We start from the raw sequence: 16,762 nt of genomic DNA on the forward strand, positions 1-16,762 counted from the left end.
AAGAGAGAGGGTGGGACCAGGAAGAGAGGAGATAGGGTGCTACTGCCTGGATAAAAGTAAATAAACTGTAATAAATAATAATAATTAATAATAAAGAAAGAAATTTAAAAATATTCTCCATTTGGTTTACAAAGGCATTTATATACTGTAGAAAAAAAATCATCAGAAAAAGATATAGGCTTACTCTACAACAGGAGAAAAAGGCCGATATGGCCATCAGAACATCATGAATAATTTTAATAAAAGCAACAAAATTGCATAGTAAGGTCACTGACCATCATTGGAGAAGAGAAGCTACTTGAGGGCTTTGTGCTCACCTAGGAACCCCTGGATCTGGAAACTGTGTACCACAAGTCAAAGCATGACTGCATTCAACTCAAAGCCATGCTGTAAAGTCAACCAGTTTGTTGTAATATTTGGAAAACATTAATACATTAAGTACACTTCTATAGTAAGCAATTTATCTAAAAAAAAAGAGTATTTACAGGTAACATAATTTTAGCACTATTTCTACCTTTGATAAAAGTTAAGATCTTAGCAAGCTACCAAAAATTCACATGGCCTCACTTCACCAAAAATTAGTTGGCTGTTCTACAAAAATAGTCAAGCATACTATTTTTATTTCTTAAGACTCAATTAATGTTAAGATATACAAGAATTCCTAAAGTACTCCTGAATCTTCAAGGTGACTAATCACATATACTTGATAACCAAAAGTAAACAAAATTTAGAAATAGTTCGGCAATGGGTAATTTGTCTTAATTTCTATGATGAACACGGTGTGATCAATTTGTTGCCCAGATAACTTTCTATTCTGAATGTTGCTGACCTGGAATGGCATAAAGAAATCTGTGACCATGGAGAGAAAACATTATAAAGGTTTATTTCTAGCCATCTCCAATTGAAATTGAGCATTTCCTTCAGTTGTGCATAAAGGCATCAAATCACAATGTTATTAGGAGCGTGTGATTTTTTTTGTCAGAAACATATCTCACTTATTTTTCATGTGTTCTCATTTCTCATTATAATTGGAGAAATTACATATTATATTGTTTGCACCCTCACAACGCTAAATTTCAGCACTCATTAAATATGAAATACATTTAAAGCACCTATGCAGTATATTAGAAGCCGATTTCTTTAATTCTTTTGATGACTGTTTCATTAGTCTCCTTTATAACATTGTTTTATTTTGTGGATCATTGCACAGAAGGCTCAGTAGACATCTCTAGAATCTAAAACAGGGCCAGTGGCACAAAGGGTTTAAAAGCCATCAGATTCCGTTTCTTCTGTGTAAAACATTTGACTACCTGTTTGACAGCCACCTTCTAATAACTAGCTGTAAGTCCAGTGTGGTCCTTACACTTAGCACTCTGTGGTAAGCTACTGAAATGGCTGTGTTACGGAAGTACATCCGCTCTTGTTTTGTTTGTTTGTTTTGTTTTGCATAAGAAAAGTTACTGCAAATACTAATTATTTTACTTACTTGCACAGGTCATTAACACAGCTGGCGATATATAGGTATGGATCAATGTATTCATGGCAGCTCAGAAACGGAAACTGTAGTAATATCTGGCATTTGAAAAAGATTGCCTGTGCGAAAGACAGACAGCAATCATCAGAAAGTTCACTGGTACACAAGTGTGCTCATTACTTACCTACCTGAAGAACTCTGTGTTCTCACTGGAAAGAGCAGATAATTTATACTTATAAAAATGTGATGAAAAAATTTCAAGCTACCTATTTTATTGATGAATCACCACATTGATGAATCCCATTAAATCCCTTATTGCTGAAGTTAATGTGAAATCATTCCATATTGCTATTACATAATCTGAATCCAATAATTTAATTATAGTGAATTTGCACTAAAATGCTTAATGCTAAGCAGGCAAAAAATAGATTTGTATTATATCCAATATGCTGAAGATTTTTTTTATAGCAAACTTACCTCAAATGCTGGCATTCCACTGGAACACGGATTTGGAAAGTCTGAGGGAGTGGGTACACATTTAGGATCATCTGGAGTTTGCAGCAGCCAGCTGTTTGCAAACATAGCAATGTCTTCTGTGTAGTCCGCTATTGCATTCAAACATGAACAGAATTGTATCAGAGTCATTTCCACAAACCTTACTGAAGTTCTTCTTCCAGCTGGCTAAGATGTCTCAGTCAGTGTTTTCCACACAAGCATGGGAACTTAAGTTTGATCATCAAAACTTGTAACTCTAATGCTGAGGAGACGGAGAAAAACAAATCCCTGGGGCATACTGGCCAGAGAATTTAGCATGCTTGAGGAGTCTCTGGACCGTGAGAGACCCTGCCTCAAGGGAGGTAGGTGGTGTTCCTGAGAACAAAACCTGAGGTTCTCCCCGACTTCCACATGTCGTATGCACACACATACGTATCTACACAGGCATTTTATAAAACACACATAGAGGCAAGTTGAGGCTAGCAAATAAACCAAAGAAAATGATGCTAAGAAGTGAATCTATTTCACCTAAATATGAGGAGTGGCTGACGCACGCTTTAATGGGATCCCAGTGTTAAGAAGCCTAAGAGATCTCAGAATAATTAAGGGGCAATTATTTAGGGTTTCATACAGGATTCAACAGACAGTGGTGAACGGCTTGCAACAGATCAGGTATAGGTTGACCACCAAGCCTTTGAATAAGCTCAAGGCAGATACGGAAATTAATCTTGCCCCGTATTCAGACAAGGCTGAATCTCAAGTTTCATAGACTAGGCCGAAATGCGTAAAACAGGAGGATTTCAGGTTGGGGGCTTCAGATTGTCTGCCACCCAGACTTGGTGGTCATAGTTCAGTCACTGGTGTCAACAGCTGTACTGATTACTCTGAATCTCAAGTGATTTCCCATCTCCTTGAGCACAGTTAAGAGAGGGGAAGTAATGTGTGTGGGCTACTAGAAAACACTGGTTAAATTCACTGTTCACAGGAATGCTTTGCTCCTGGTGTGACATTCCCAACTTCCCTATTGCATGGAAGAGTGGCCAGGGAGGGCACCTGCCATTCTCTCCCCACACTCTCTTGTTCATTCTCCTGCTCCACTTCTTGTACAACCCTCTCCAGCTACCTAGCTTTGGGAGTTGCTCCTTAACAGCTCACAGCCCTTGTCTTCAAGGGCCTCCCTCTCCTCCTTCAAAACCACTCTTCTCAGATGGTAAGCGGGAAGATCTCAAGCTCACAGATTTCCCTGGCTACAAGTGAGTTCAAGGTCAATATGGGTAATTTAGTGAGATTCAATCTTAAAAGAGAAAGAAGAGAAAAAGAAGGCTGGGGGTGTAACCTCTTGATAGAGTCCTTACCTGGTATGTACAAGGCCGTAGGTTCAATTCCCAGTATTGTAAAAATAAACAGTGTTTAAAAGCCACTCATTCATCAGTTTCCTCTCTTCACGTAGGACTCTTTTAAGTGACTTTCTGAAAACAATTTCTAGGTCATTGCTAACACTTGTTCTATTGTTCTCATCTCATTTCCCACTCTCTGTCAGGGTTGTTATTTCTCACAAAAATTATATCTTGACTTGTCTCCTTATTTATTTTGCCTTCTATTACAACAAATGAGAGACTGGCTTCAGTGTTTTATTCCTGTATCCCTACTTTAACATCAAATATATAGCACATGCTTAAAATATATTTACCAAATAAATTAATTAAAATGTAGATGAGTGTTCAATATTTATTAAATTACATTCTTGATTTTACAAAAGTATCTGGCCTCCCTTTGATCTCCAGAATTGTTGGAAATGTTACACGGTGAACAAAACCTACTCTAAAATACTAACAATGGTTGTTCTCCTTAAGTAAAGCTACTGCCATATTTCAGTCCAAAATGCCAATTTTTTAAAAGTCTGAAGAACAAAATATTTTCATAAGTCCCATTTATGTCAGGATTTTATATTACAAAACAGCCTGGGCAATGCCTTAGAGCAGGGGTTCTCCACCTGTGAGTCATACAACCCTTGGGGTTGTATGTCAGATATCCTGAATATCAGATGTTTGCATTACAATTCGTAACAGGAGCAAAATACAGTTATGAAGTAGCAATGAAATAACTTTATAGTTGGGGTCACCACAGCATGAACTATATTAAAAGATAGCAGCAAGAACAAGGTTGAGAACCACTGGCTTAGAGTTCACTTTATTCCTAGTTTTGGATTCAAACATTTATTAAGTGCTACTATATTGTATTAGTAACAGAGCCATACATGTTGTTTATTTTGAGACTTTAAATTTTTATCTATTAGAAAATGCTTCCAATGGGAGGTGCTGTAGATAGAATAATTCACTGAGCATATTGGGACACAAGAGTGAAGAAGGGCTATTAATTATCAAGGTGGGAAAAATGACAGTAAAGCAGAGCCTTTGTGTTGGTGTGAAGCCATGCAAAGACATACACTAGGAACATGGACTCTTCAGCTAGACAACAAATTAAATTCCGAGAAGTCTGGTCTCTTTGTGAAGTTATCTGTGAAGGATAAGTAGTACTGCAAGGAGAAGTACAGTTTTAATTACTCTTGGGAAGCTGCATATTCAGTAGTATTCTGTCAGACTACCCAACTCTTGAGCCCAATAACAAGGCTCATGCTGAGCTTCAAGCAAACACCACACACCTTAGAGATAAAGGTGACACAGTCACCTCTGGAAATTGTCCTGTCTTTTTACAATATGGGAAGAAACAGAAGATCAGACTCTTTTTGTGCTCCTACAACTTATTTTAAATGAAATCTTAAAAATAATTCTGCCTTGTGCTGTGTACCGGATTGTGAAGAAGCCTGTTGCCTTTCTTTGGGCTTCTACCACAGACTTCCAAGGGTCTGCCCTCTTCTCTCCCGGTAGATACTCCCTAATTCAGTTCAACTTGATTGCTCTTCCCAACTGTTCCTCACCTACAAGGCCTTTGCTTCTTGCCTTCACACTTCACTGCCAAAAATCGCTCTCGCATAGTCTGCCTCTGCACAAAGAGGCTTGGTCCATCTTCCTGACCCTAACAAGGGCAGATCCTGTTTCCCATCCTCACCTCCACACCAGGTTCCCTACATGTCCAGGTGGAAGTCATTCAAAGCAATCTCGTCCAACACCCACACTAAGAACTGGACTGAGTATTGTGTTTTTCATGAAACTTTGATGCAGAGGTAAAAATTAATCAACAATTACCATTTGATTGATTCTGCATTAGTTCCAAACATTCCTATCGACATAGTCACAGGACTCCAGGTTTGTAAGCCCTCTCATTCCCAATACCTAATGGATACAAGTATCATTTTGTGATGTTCCTGATTCTGTACTTTTATATCATGCTCACGAACTTCTGAGCACTTCCATTTAAATTTTCTCATTAGATGTTCACACACTGAGAGGCACTGAGGGCTGTTTTCATTATTTCCATTCTACATATGAAGAAACTGACTCTTTGCAGCCAGGCTCTGTAGTCTAGCTCTTGTTAAACTGGTTCTGATGATAAATTATCCATGTACCATGAATAAAACATTTGCATTTTACTGAGGGCTTCTTAAAAATATACAAAGACATATTTCCACTCATGTGGGATACCTGGAGACAATTATAAAGTAATTAAAATGGATTGAGTATTATCTATGTGATGGGCAAGCTACATGTTTACAGGAATTGTCTCACTTAATCCTCACCACTCCATGAAAGCATACACTGTCACATCATTAAACTTTTTAATGTAATAAATAGCAGAGCAGAATTTTTTTCCCACATTCTGACTTTCAAAATGTACACTCTGTTTAGCTCTGTACCCCTGAGTGAAGTAACCCAGAAGCAGAAAGACACACATGGTATATACTCACTTATAAGTGGATATTAGACATATAATATATGATAAACACACTAAAATTTGTACACCGAAAGAAGCTAAACAAGAAGGAGAACCCTGGGTAAGATGATCAATCTTCATTCAGAAAGGTAAATGGTATAGACATCGGAAGAGGGAGAAAACAAGGGAACCGGACAAGAGCTTACCACAGAGAACCTCTGAAAGACTCTACCCAGCAGGGTATTAAAGCAGATTCTGAGACTCATAGCCAAACTTTGGACAGAGTGCAGGGAATCTTATGAAAGAAGGGAGAGATAGAAAGACCTGGAGGGGACAGGATCTCCACAAAGAGAGCAACAGAACCAAGAAATCTGGGCCCAGGGGTCTTTTCTGAGACTAGTATTCCAACCAAGGACCATGCATGGAAATAACCTAGAACCCCTGCCCAGATATAGCCCATGGCAGCTCAGTGTCCAAGTGGGTTCCTTAGTAAGGGGAACAGGGACTATCTCTGACTTGAGCTGAGTGGCTGGGTCTTTGATCACCTCCTCCTGAGGGAGGGAACAGCCTTACTAGGCCACAGAGGAAGACAATGCAACCAGTCCTGATGAGACCTGATTGGCTATGGTCAGAGAGAAGGGGAGGAGGACCTCCCCTATTGGTGGACTAAACTGCCAGAGGGGCATGGGAGGAGATGAGGAAGGAAGGGTGGGATTGGGCGGGGCAAGGGAGGGGCCTATAGCTGAGCTACAAAGTGAATAAATTGTAATAAAGTTTTAAAAAAATAAATGAATTTTTAAAAGAAAAATTTACACTCTGGAATGTTCTTCTAACATCCATTAAAGTACAACATAGAGACAACTATCATTAAGTTTGTAACACAAAACAATATTCTGTAGCAAGCTGTAGTTTAAAGACAGTTAGCAATTGTGTCTGATTGTGCTTAAGTATAATAACATCCAACCCAACTCTAATAGAATCAACTGACAGCTGCACTATATTGGAGGCTGTGGTTTTGTTGTAAAATGAACAAAACATTAAACATCTCACCAGATGACATGAGTGTTAGTAATAATGCTGCTGTGTGCTCATATTAAACATATAAAACACAGTAGAGTATATTTTTACTGTCACTGATTACTCTGTAGATCCAGAATTACTACGCTCCTCTTTCACATCAACAGAAAGATTCAACGGCCCAACTTCAGAAATATGTAAGAAGAGAAGTATTGTTCCAGACCAGTATATGCTGCTAAGTATACTGGGTTAAACACAAACACACTCACACACACATACACACAAGTATGTATGTATATATGTATATAATATATTATATTTTATGGGTAATATATTATATATGTATATATCATATATAATTATATACACTATTATATCAATATATTATACATACATATATGTGTATATTAAATATATTTGATATATAAATACATAAAATACATATACATATATATATACATATATATAGATAACTTCTTTATGTGGACCTGAGTCATGTGGTTCTCTTTACTCCTCAGTAGTCTCCAAGCATAACTGGACTCATTATTAGTGACTCACTAGTAAAGTTTCATGACTTAGAGTCAATAGATAACCAGGAAAGCATATAAAACCTTTCCCAGTTGCTACGCCAAGTGGGTGATCCTGATTTCATTTCATCATCTTTACAAAACTATTATTTGGCAGTCATTTTATTATTGTCAAGATTGGATACAAAATACCTTTTCTCCTATAGTAAACACGGTCAAGCCAAACGGTTTGTGATGTGCATTTTGTTCACTGCAGCTCCCCAATCCCCAGAGTAGTGTATACAGTATCCATGAAACTCCTGTTACAAACTAAATGCTCAATTAACATTTGCTATGTGAGCAAGTACTGCATCTTAACTTAGTAAATGTTGTCAAGTAACCAGAAAATCTTTTCCGTCTTGAACTATACTTGAAATCACCAAAGTAGACAAGTGGTAGCCAGGGATTTTCTACCATTTGGTCAAGTCTTCTGGCTACTAGCTGTTGTTGGCCAAAGGAGGAAGACTCTAAAGCCCACCCCTCCCTTGTGTTCTAGCTCCTTACCTTGCTCAATCACAAAGTCATCTGACTGAATGCCATTGTAGTTTGCACACAAGCCACAGGATTTTCCTCTGTGCTCCTCAGACAGTTTGAGGTAAATTCCCGTTATTCCATCCCAAGCCAACGAAAATCCAAAGGTCGTTTTCACCAGAATGTAGTCAGCTAGCTTCTCTATATACACTTGCCCAATTGTCTGAGGCGGAGACAAACTGGAAAAGAAAGCAATTTGACAAGAGAGCCTGGACCATAGATTTGCCATGTTCCACAGAGTTCCTGAATGAGCTACGCTGGGGAATCCCCAAAGGTTTCATCCTATAGAAAATGTCAAAATTCTTGACAAGCTTAATATTTAAATGAAAAGTCAAGGAAAGCGCCACTGACATAGACTTAAAACTTACAACTTAGTAGTTGTTTCAAAAATCAGAAATATACAGCTGAAATTTATCTGTGGTCTTTTCAGTGTGGAAACCAGCTCTATCTATTTGGAAGAATGAGAGTTGAAGAATACTTTTTAATCCAAAGAGTTGATAATCTAAAACTTCTGCTTAATAGTCCTGAAATACAGGACTATTAACCAATATATGTAATGTCCTTGAGTTCTGGTTTTATTTAATTTTATTTTCAACCAAAAAAAAAATACTAATCAAATGAACATTGCAAAAGCACAAGTCACTTAGAAAATAAAGAACACTGTCCTCCTTCCATTTATAAATGGCAAATAAGGAACAGGTCCTCATCATGAAATAAGTTTGAGGAGCTCACTTTTATTATTAAGGTAGTCATATAAAAATAAAGTTATAGAGCATGGTTAAGATAGGTGGTTAATAGATATAGTTATACCTTTCTCTCAAAAATTCAAATTATAATTTCTGTTCTAGGAATTACAAATGGTTCTGTCCAAAAAAAAAAAAAAAAAAAAAACATCAAAAGTAAGCAAACAGTGATAATCCCCAAAGAAAGACTATAAAATATCTGTAACCACCTGCACAAAGAATTTTTTTCATATATAAATATTTATAGAAAATAGTTATAAGCAAAGATAAATAGCTATGAACTGTAATTAGAAAATAAAAGACTAGTTAACAAAAATGTTATGATTAACAGCTTAATAGCAGAGACTCATAGTAAAAGTCAGTATGAAATCATAATGATAATGTTATTCTATAGAATTTAAAAGTTTATGAAAATCTGTTCTTTTTAAAATGGTGGATGCAGCCACTTTTGATGTGAATTGATAGACTAAGATCAGAAAGGAGAGGAGAACCTCCCCTATCAGTGGACTTGGGGAGTGGCATGCAAGCAGAGGGAGGAGGAAGGGTGGGATTGGGAGGGGAGGAGGGAGAGGCTTATGGGGGGATGCAGAATGAATAAAGTGTAATTGATGAAAAAAAATGGTGGATGAATTGGTTTCCCATAGTAAGGGGAACAAGGACTATTTCTAACAGGAACTCAATGACTGGCTCTTTGACCTCCCCACCCCCCAAGGGAGGAGCAGTCCTGTTAGGCCACAGAGGAGGACTTTGCAGCCAGTCCTGAAGATACCTGATAAAACAGGATCAGATGAATGGGGAGGAGGTCCCCCGCTATCAGTGGACTTGGAAAGGGGCAGGGTGGAGATGAGGGAGGGAATGAGGGAATGGGATACAGCTGGGATACAGAATTAATAAAATGTAACTGATAAGAAAAAAATGGTGGATGATGTTTTATAAACCTATTTTACATTATTAATGAGGTGCATTTTGTGGGAGGTGCACCTCTTGTGAATGGGAATTTTGTTTTGGCTCTTTGTCAGTGATCTGTATCTGTCAGCTCTCTTTCACTGTAAATTTAATTAAATACATATTTTTAAGAGAAAAAAAAAAAACCGGGATCTGTGATTGCCTGTACGTGACATGAAAGGGTGCTAATGAAGATGACAGTGATAGAAGAACAGATTCCAATCCTCCTAAGACATACTTTATGTAAGATGTGTGAGGGGGTTTTGTTTTAGTTTATAACTGGAAACAGTAAAATGTAAGCAGACAGGAATGCTCATATTTGTGCTAAGATAGTACCCAGGGCTTCATCTATACCAAAACCCCTTACTTCACAGTTCAGATCGGTAAAAGCTATACACATTTGACCTTTTGGGACTAGAATAACAACAACATTAGCAATGACATAGTGCAGGAAGTACTACCAAGTAATAAATTCACTCTTGCCCTGTCATAGAACTATATGATTCCTCAGAGAAATCTTTCATGTTATCGAAATCAGTTCTGACTTCCATTTAACAAATGGGTAATATACTTGAATTTTTTTTCCAAAGTAAATCCATTTTATGAAAAATGATCATTTTAAGTGCCCACTACCCAGAAGCCCAAATGAATATTCATGAAAACATGTAAATTCAGCTCTAAGAAATGCAAGTTTAACCACACATTCCATCCAAATGTTCACCTTTCTTTTATATGAAAATCATCAAGTATATCCTCTCTGTCTTGGTGACTGTCTCAGTCTTTATCTCTCTCTCTTTATCTCTCCTCTGTTTCTCCGTTTCTGTGTAACTCTGTGTGAGTGTGTGTGTGTGTGTGTGTCTGTCTGTCTGTCTGTCTGTCTCTCTCTCGTTCTCTGTGTATGTATGTGTGTGTGTGTTTGTCATTTATGGCATATACTGTTGTCCTCTCATTCTCTGTTAACATCCTTGCTTAAATCTGTACTAAAGCCTAAGACTTTAAAAACAAACAAATTCCAACTTTGTTTAAAGCAGCTAACAGAAAATGATAAGCAAACAATAAGCCCAGAAATCTGGGCCCTTTGGTACATGCTTATTTCCTCAACTATCAGAGGGGTTCGGCAAAAAGACTCCTGTGAGTCCTCAGCCAGCATGGTCTACACAGCAGGTACCAGGTCAGAGAGATGTATGACAAGGCCTCAAAGCAGAGCAACGGGCATTAAAATTTAAATAATCCCCAAAGGGGGGAGGGCTGCTCCGGGTTGCAGGTGTGGCATGACACTCCTCTGACCCTTTGTTCAAAGGCCCCTTTACCGTGGTGCTCCTGCCCTTGGCTGACACGAAGGAAAAGCATCATCATTAGTGTATGTCACTGGAAGGAATCCCACACACCCAACAGTGAGCTCTGAATGATGGATAAAACTGTTCCATCTCACTATTTACTTTCTCTGGCATAGCTCAGCTAGGAAATGTTTAAAACTGGGTGTCTTTGTAATTATTTGGATTGGAAGGGAAATTATTCCCCATGATTCCTGGTTTTAACTGTTCAAAATCCATGTCAAACATAAACATCCCCTTCCCCAAAACTCTCGTATTGTTGGCAGGCAGGAAGCCACAGTGGCTGCACTGGTCTGTCCACAAGGACAGTTATTTACTGTTTCAGAGTCTTTGTCGGGGCTTCGGTGGAAATTCTCAAGTGACACCCAAGCCTCATTCTCACAGACTTGGAAGGACTTCCAGAATCCCTTCCAAAAGAAAAGAAAGTCAATCTTTGTAAGCTGTGCTACAAAAGGAAAAGACAAAATATTAAAGAAGCCAAAGTCATCAGACTTGAACTACATAAAGACAGCTCTTGACGCCCTCAGGAGAAGGTGGCGATCCTCCGTGCGCCTCTGCAAACCCACCTGCATCACCAGCACTGGGATGTGGACAGCGAGATTCCTAGCTGCCTGGTGGGCTTCAGCACAGCGAAGGCGTGATGTCTCCGTGACACAACTGTAAAAGCCAGCTGAACAAGCCCTATACTCCCTCTCCCTGTAATTCACCTCCAGTCTTAGACAGCTAAAATTTTCAGTTCATTGCTGGCCTCACTTTCATATGCCTTTTTTTCCCCCCGTCTTACCTGATTCCATTCTTTTTTATTTCATGGCCATAAATTCTAATTTCCTCTTGGTTTGAAAAGAATAAGCTGATTGAGCGATAACAAGAGTACACAGAACCAAGGCACTTTGGGCTGTTATGGACCTGGAAGAAAAATGGAAAAAGAAAGAATGAAAGCAGGGGAAATAACTACACAGATTCACACGTTGATTAAACCCCCAGCGTACCTTTACTGCTCACAACACCATTAGCCTCAGGACACGCTCCAAAGTGAGAACCACACTTCCACTTAGGGTTCTTGAGAAGAAAGAAATACTTACCTCAGAAAATGAATTTAATAAATTTTATAAAATGCAAATTATCTCGGGAGATCTGTAAGCTCACCTTAACCTCTGCATGTGAGATGGTAATTTTCTGAAGCTATATGGTACACACTGGACAGAAAAATTGTAAATATCACAATTGTATTATGTCCCTGTTAGCAATGGAGGAGGGTTCCCCTTTCTCCACAACCTCTCCAACATGTGTTATCATTTGAGTTGGTATGTTTAGTTAAGTAAAAGGCAGAGTGTAATAAAGATAACTCCTTATTTGCTTCAGCAAGGAGTGGACAGATAATTTATAACGTTGAAAATTGCTGAAATAATCACATTTTGATATAAGACAAAAGTTGGAAGAAACAGCTCAAGAAGTTAAAACAGTTGCTTTTGGGAGTCAGACTTCAGCTGCAGTAGGGGGAGAAGAACGAAGTCTTTTAAGCTATGAACATATATTACCTTCATAAAAAGAAAATCAAATTTAAATAAAAATAACAGAGTTATGAAAAGAAGAATGCATGTTAGCATTCTTTTTTGAAGTACTGACTTTTTTAAAATCTAAATTTCCAAACCGAATATTGTTAAATCATTTGAACCCTCCATAAATTTGAATACTCCATAGCTAATAAAATTAGTATGTTTAAAAATATATGGCAAGGAGGAAAGTTCTTAATATAGCATTCAGTAAAAATATAGAACATAAAATTAAACAAAATCATTTCAATTTATAAATTTGCATGAAATCTAAAAAACAACCCTGGAGGCAAATATATGATGCTGCTAACAATGGCATCGCTTGAATGACTTCTCTTGTAAATTTTAGACTCATGATTGTTTTTCAAACATTCAAAAATGCTTACCAGGCCACAGAGGAAGACAATGCAGCCACTCCTGATAAGACCTAATAGTCTAGGATCAGAAGGAAGGAAAAGAAGACCTCTCCTGTCAGTGGACTTGGGGCGGAGCATGCATGGAGAAGGGAGAATAAGGGAGGGATTGGGAGGTAGGAAGGAGGGGTCTACAGGGGAGATACAAAGTGAATAAAGTGTAATTAATAAAAAAAAATTTTTTAAAGAAATAAAAATCTGCTTAAAAAAAAAGAATTGGCTGACAAAAAAAAAAGGGGGGGGAAATGAACTACTTTTATAGCCCATAAGAAAGATTGCATTAAAATAAACATATTTCTTGGCTGGAAAGAAAATTCCGACATTGAAAACTGGACCCAAAAGAAGCGGTATCTGTGAGCTGCCGCAGCTGGTGTGACCTTCTGCAGTGTAGTGTGTGGCCTGATAATCTAGTTCGCACCTTGTTCCCAAAACAGTAAGACACTGAAAGACAGCACTTCAATTACAGGATCGCAGGAGCTCAAGAGGCCAGAATTCTGGAAGGGTGGGGACAGGATGGTAAGTAATAAAAGGACAATATGGAAGCATTCAACTTGGGTCACTCTTTTTTTTCCCAAGGAGACACACTGTTTGTCCTACTGCCCTCAAATGTAACATTCACTATTCCTCACTGCCTTAGGGGATCCCAGACCCATAGAGCAAATGCAAAGTTTTGCATCACCCTGCAGCAGGGAATTCAGGAAAGTACAACATGACAAAAGTAAAACAAATACCAGATTTCAACATTTAGTCCATAAAAAGTTAGCTTTTAAATGGGGCATCACAGTACTCCCCTGGTTATGGTTGGAGATGCTTTGCTAGATTGGAAAGGATGTACCTTAAATCCTTGGCTTAGGTATTACCCTTTGGTAGCTGAATTTTGAGATATTTCCTGGAATTCTTAAGATTGGGAATTCTGAAACTAAGATGAGCTCAATCATGTAGCATGAATCTACCTAACAATTACATAAGCTATATGGTCTCTTTCATAAACATCAGCTTCTTCTACACAACAAGGGTTATTTTTTTTCAGGTTTGTCACATATTTATTCTAATAACAAAGAAAAATGACTGTTACTGTTGATATAATAAGACAGCTCAGTAAGACACAGAGAAAGCCATAGATATCTGTTTACAATCACCATACTTCCACATACTGTAACGTTGTAAGAGTTTATATATTAACACATATGATGTATTAAAATATTTTAAATGTTATTTTTTGGATTTTATTCTTTTAATTTAATTTTACTTTATTAATTACACTTTATTCACTTTGTATCCCCCCATAAGCCCCTCCCTCCTCCTCTCTTGGTCCCACTCTCCCTCCCCTTTGTTCATGCATGCCCCTCCCCAAGTCCACTGATAGGGGAGGTCCTCCTCTCCTTCCTTCTGATCTTAGTCTATCAGATCACATCAGGAGTGGCTGCATTGTCATCTTCTGTGGCCTGGTAAGGCTGCTCCCTACTCAAGGGGAGGTGATCAAAGAGCAGGCCAATCAGATTATGTCAGAGGCAGTCCCTCTCTTTTCATTACTATGTAACCCACTTGGACACTAAACTGCCATGGACTACATCTTATGTAAGAAGTGGGAAATAGTAAGATCTGGAGAGGACAGGAACCCCACAAGGAGAGCAACAGAACCAGAAAATTTGAACACAGGGGTCTTCCCAGAGACTCATACTCCAACCAAGTAACAAGCATAGGGATAAGCTAGAACTTTTGTCTTATTTCATATTTGTATATATTTATCTATTCTTTTTTTGAGCCAACAATCCAAATCACAGCCTTGTGCATGCTAACATATTTTCTCTACCATTGAGCTATATTTAATCATCAAATAATCAGATGAATGCCAAACATCAAGAATGTTGATGAGAGTTGTTATTGTAATAAACACATGGCATTTCTCCACAGCCTGTGAGACGTCCTCTAATATATTCAAAACCTGTTGCTAACAGGTCAGTCATCATCACAATAGAATTACACTCAAGATGGCCACAAATTTGGGTCATTCCATTAAGAGTAGATTCCTCTGTGTTCTATAATTATTGTCTATTTCTGACCATTTGTCCAATATTTTAAAATACATTATTCCAAGTAGCAATTTTTAATTGATTAAATTCAAGTATCACCTACCCATACTGTGTACTGAGGCTCCAAATTACCACAGTCCTTTGCAAATATGTAAGAACAGCTTCCTGGGAAGTAATAGTAGATTCCATCAAATGTTTCAAAGTGATACTGTCCCCAAGTTTTGCAAATTCCGTCTCTGCCACTTCCCATGTTTGGGACTAAAAAATAAAATAAAATAATTTTTAGGAGTATAAAATAAATCATATCAATTTCAAAGTGTTCAGTCGCAATAAGTAATTATAATTTTTCACTGAACTAAGTATCGTTCCCCTTTGTATGGTCCACATCACAGAAAGAAACAAGTAGCATTGAACCATGTGCTACACTTAAAAACCATCTGATTCCTTAAGGAAAACCAACTCTCCACGTTTCTCTGAAGAAAGGACTTATGCTAGAAATTCCCCTGTTGTTTCCAAGAGAAAGATCCGGAAGAAAGGAAGAGTAAGGAAGATGATACAAGACAGTAACGCCAATAATGCAAATGAATGACTCAGAAAAGAAAGAAAGGCCATCATGGAATATTCTAAAACAACATGGGCAACAGGAGAATACTCCATTCTTCATAAGTCTTTTTTTTTAATGTCCTTATGGTTTCCAAAAAGAAAAATAAATGATGATCAAAAAAATCATGTTTATACATGCCTGGAAAATGGAACTGGAAGCATTAGTCATTCAGAGTTTCCTGGAATCTTGAAAATGATGACCTCAAACTGGTGAAATTTCAAACAATATTTCTTTTAAATCAAAGAGCTTCATCTATTATGATCCTGCCTCTCCTCAGATAACCTGCTACTCTGTTTTGCTTTTATTTATTCTACCTATCATTGTTATTGTGGCTGTGATGTGTGTGGGTCACAGTGGGTCACAGCAAGCAGGTGTCTATGGACAAGTTTGTGGAGTTGCTTCTTTGTTTCTCCCTGGAAATCTGTGGGTTCATGATGCTTGACAACAAAGCCTCTTCCCTGCTGAGTCATCTTTCTATCCCTAATTTTCTTTACATTTTAAATGTTTCACTTTATAATAATGTAAAAAGCAGTAACGGTTGCAAAAAAAAAAAAAAAAAGTCACTAAGTGGGTTTTTATATATTTCAGGGAAACCAAACAGATAAGGGAGAACGTTACTATCTTCTTTTGACATGTTTACCTACATTTGTTAGCTCAGGCCAACCTTGGTTCACTCAGGAAAAAAAACATAGAATGGTTCGTTTTGCAGGCGCTCTTCCCTGATGGCTCATCTTACATCCTGCCCTTTCTTTCAGAACACTCAGGTTTAGGTAGTGCTTATCCATTATGCATCATTTGTTGCAGAAGTGTGTCTGTATTATTCACAAATACACCCTGCCCTGTGCTTAGCAGATACTCTTCTTGCAAATGGTAAAAAATATTGGTTATTTGTCAGGTGCGACATGCTTGTGAAAGCAGCTGCTTGACCCAGTTCTGGCTGCTGGAGCACCACCGCCCTGGAGAAAACATCTCTGGCTTACTAGTCCACAAATGGCGTTGCTTTTTCCTATATTTCTGCCTGATTTGTTTCCTACTATGACTCCATCTTTTTCCTCTAATCAACTCTAGTCCAATGCAATTGGTAAGAGTTTTAGGCAGACTGGGGGGAGAAGGAAATGGCTCAGTAACAACCGCTATGGAGGAAGCGTTCCTCTTGGCTGTAAAGGCAGTGAACCCTGAATTATCTGAACAAGAAATTGAATTTATAGAGGCCTTTTACGCCA

At 38.0% G+C, this 16,762-nt stretch overlaps 1 protein-coding gene across 2 annotated transcripts in view; it reads right to left on the reverse strand.

Annotated features, from left to right (window-relative positions):
• Otogl (otogelin like) overlaps positions 1-16,762 on the reverse strand; it is a 151,704-nt gene that overhangs the window by 122,226 nt on the left and 12,716 nt on the right. For both annotated transcript variants that reach the window (XM_060376923.1, XM_060376922.1), the window contains exons 6-10: positions 15,039-15,193; positions 11,721-11,842; positions 7,888-8,093; positions 1,952-2,079; positions 1,487-1,593 (exon numbers count right to left, since the gene is read on the reverse strand). In XM_060376923.1, coding sequence (XP_060232906.1) covers positions 1,487-1,593; positions 1,952-2,079; positions 7,888-8,093; positions 11,721-11,842; positions 15,039-15,193 — 718 coding nt within the window. The remainder of the gene's footprint in view (positions 1-1,486; positions 1,594-1,951; positions 2,080-7,887; positions 8,094-11,720; positions 11,843-15,038; positions 15,194-16,762) is intronic.

This window comes from Meriones unguiculatus, chromosome 2, assembly GCF_030254825.1.
Source record: "Meriones unguiculatus strain TT.TT164.6M chromosome 2, Bangor_MerUng_6.1, whole genome shotgun sequence".
Classification (NCBI taxonomy): Eukaryota; Metazoa; Chordata; class Mammalia; order Rodentia; family Muridae; genus Meriones; species Meriones unguiculatus.